The sequence below is a fragment of the Oncorhynchus masou genome, unplaced genomic scaffold, assembly GCF_036934945.1.
Source record: "Oncorhynchus masou masou isolate Uvic2021 unplaced genomic scaffold, UVic_Omas_1.1 unplaced_scaffold_4934, whole genome shotgun sequence".
Taxonomy (NCBI): Eukaryota; Metazoa; Chordata; class Actinopteri; order Salmoniformes; family Salmonidae; genus Oncorhynchus; species Oncorhynchus masou.
In genome coordinates, this window is record NW_027011331.1 from 2148 (window position 1) to 5000 (window position 2853).

The 2853-nt window shown below is 45.0% G+C and overlaps 1 protein-coding gene across 1 annotated transcript in view; it reads left to right on the forward strand.

Moving 5' to 3' along the window:
- Positions 1–408: 408 nt before the first annotated feature.
- Positions 409–2853, forward strand: part of LOC135535661 (synaptotagmin-7-like) — a 12892-nt gene continuing 10447 nt past the window's right edge. Inside the window, exon 1 of the mRNA XM_064962110.1 lies at positions 409–532. Coding sequence (XP_064818182.1) covers positions 409–532 — 124 coding nt within the window. The remainder of the gene's footprint in view (positions 533–2853) is intronic.

The window sequence follows — 2853 nt, forward strand, 5'->3', positions numbered from 1 at the left end:
GTGTACAGATCCTTGTGACATGTGGCCGTGCATCATCATAATGAAACATGCGGTGATGGAGGCGGATAAATGGCAAGACAACGGGCCTCAGAATTCTCATCACTGTTCTCTCTGTGCATTCAAATTGCCATAGATAAAAATGCAATTGTGTTCATTATCCGTAGCTTATGCCTGCCCATACCATAACCCCACCGCCACCATGGGGCAAACCGTTCACCCACACAATGCACCCACACGACGCACCCACACGACGCCATCAACTGCCCAGTACAGTTGAAACAGGGATTCATCCTTGAAGAGCACACTTCTCCAGCGTGCCATTGGCCGTCGAAGGTGAGCATTTACCCACTGAAGTTGGCTACGACGCCGAACTGCAGTCAGATCAAGACCCTGGTGAGGACGACAAGCATGCAGATCAGCTTCTCTAAGAAGAAGGTTTCTGACAGTTTCTCCGGCTGTTCAAAGCAACGGTCTCAGACGTTCTTGCAGGTGACGAAGCCGGATGCAGAGGTCCTGGGCAAGGTGGCACGTGGTCTGCGGTTGTGAGGACAATATGACGTGCTGCCAAATTCTCTAAAACAACGTTGTAGGTGGTTTATGGTAGAGAAATTATCTGGCAACAGCTCTGGTGGACATTCCTGCAGTCAACATGACAACAAGGTACAAATGTGTCGTTCTGCCCCTGAACAGGCAGTTAACCCACTGTTCCTAGGCAGTCATTGAAAATAAGAATTTGTTCTTAACTGACTTGCCTGGTTAAATAAAGGTAAAATAAAATAAAAAAATTGCTCATTAATGTGGATGTAAACAAATATGTGCACAAGATTGGAGCCGAATAAGTGTTTTGTTTGTATGGAAAATTTCTGGGATCTTTTATTTCAGCTCATGAAGCATGGGAACAACACTTTGCATGCTGCGTTTATATTTTTGTTCAGTTTAAAAGCTCTGACAAAGGCCAAGAGAACAATAAACATTTTTCAGCAAGAAAACAGAAATCTGCTTTGCATAAAATTTAAATTTAAATATTTCTGTTTTAAAAGATGTAGCCTACGATTAGTTGAATTTTTTTTTTTTTAAGGAGAACAAAAATGACTTAGTAGCCTAGTTTTGTTGTTGGCTACTTGAAGAGAATTCAAATTTGACTAGATGAACCCCCGAAATGAGTAAATCATCTTTGCATTTAAACCATAATCGATTTTCAAAATTTTGCATAGTATTAAACATGCATGTTACTAGCATCCTACCACTCTACCCTGAACCTTAGTCACTGTTAATAGCATCCTACCACCCTGAACCTTAGTCACTGTTAATAGCATCCTACCACCCTGAATCTTAGATACTGTTACTAGCATCCTACCACCCTGAACCTTAGTCACTGTTACTAGCATCCTACCACCCTGAACCTTAGTCACTGTTACTAGCATCCTACCACCCTGAACCTTAGTCACTGTTACAAGCATCCTACCACCCTGAATCTTAGTCACTGTTACTAGCATCCTACCACCCTGAACCTTAGTCACTGTTACTAGCATCCTACCACCCTGAACCTTAGTCACTGTTACAAGCATCCTACCACCCTGAATCTTAGATACTGTTACTAGCATCCTACCACCCTGAACCTTAGTCACTGTTACTAGCATCCTACCACCCTGAACCTTAGTCACTGTTACTAGCATCCTACCACCCTGAACCTTAGTCACTGTTACAAGCATCCTACCACCCTGAATCTTAGTCACTGTTACTAGCATCCTACCACCCTGAACCTTAGTCACTGTTACTAGCATCCTACCACCCTGAACCTTAGTCACTGTTACAAGCATCCTACCACCCTGAATCTTAGATACTGTTACTAGCATCCTACCACCCCGAATCTTAGTCACTGTTACTAGCCTCCTACCACCCTGAACCTTAGTCACTGTTACTAGCATCCTACCACCCTGAACCTTAGTCACTGTTACTAGCGTCCTACCACCCGGTACTCTACCCTGAATCTTAGTCACTGTTACTAGCCTCCTACCACCCTGAATCTTAGATACTGTTACTAGCATCCTACCACCCTGAACCTTAGTCACTGTTACTAGCGTCCTACCACCCGGTACTCTACCCTGAACCTTAGTCACTGTTACTAGCCTCCTACCACCCTGAACCTTAGTCACTGTTACTAGCGTCCTACCACCCGGTACTCTACCCTACCTTAGTCACTGTTACTAGCCTGCTACCACCCAGCACTCTATCCCAAACCTTAGTCACTGTTACTAGCCTCCTACCACCCTGAATCTTAGATACTGTTACTAGCCTCCTACCACCCTGAATCTTAGATACTGTTACTAGCCTCCTACCACCCTGAATCTTAGTCACTGTTACTAGCCTCCTACCACCCTGAATCTTAGATACTGTTACTAGCCTCCTACCACCCTGAATCTTAGTCACTGTTACTAGCCTCCTACCACCCTGAACCTTAGTCACTGTTACTAGCCTCCTACCACCCTGAATCTTAGATACTGTTACTAGCATCCTACCACCCTGAACCTTAGATACTGTTACTAGCATCCTACCACCCTGAACCTTAGTCACTGTTACTAGCCTCCTACCACCCTGAACCTTAGTCACTGTTACTAGCCTCCTGCCACCCGGTACTCTACCCTACCTTAGTCACTGTTACTAGCCTGCTACCACCCAGCACTCTATCCCGAACCTTAGTCACTGTTACTAGCGTCCTACCACCCGGTACTCTACCCTACCTTAGTCACTGTTACTAGCGTCCTACCACCCGGTACTCTATCCCGAACCTTAGTCACTGTTACTAGCGTCCTACCACCCGGTACTCTACCCTGAACCTTAGTCACTGTTACT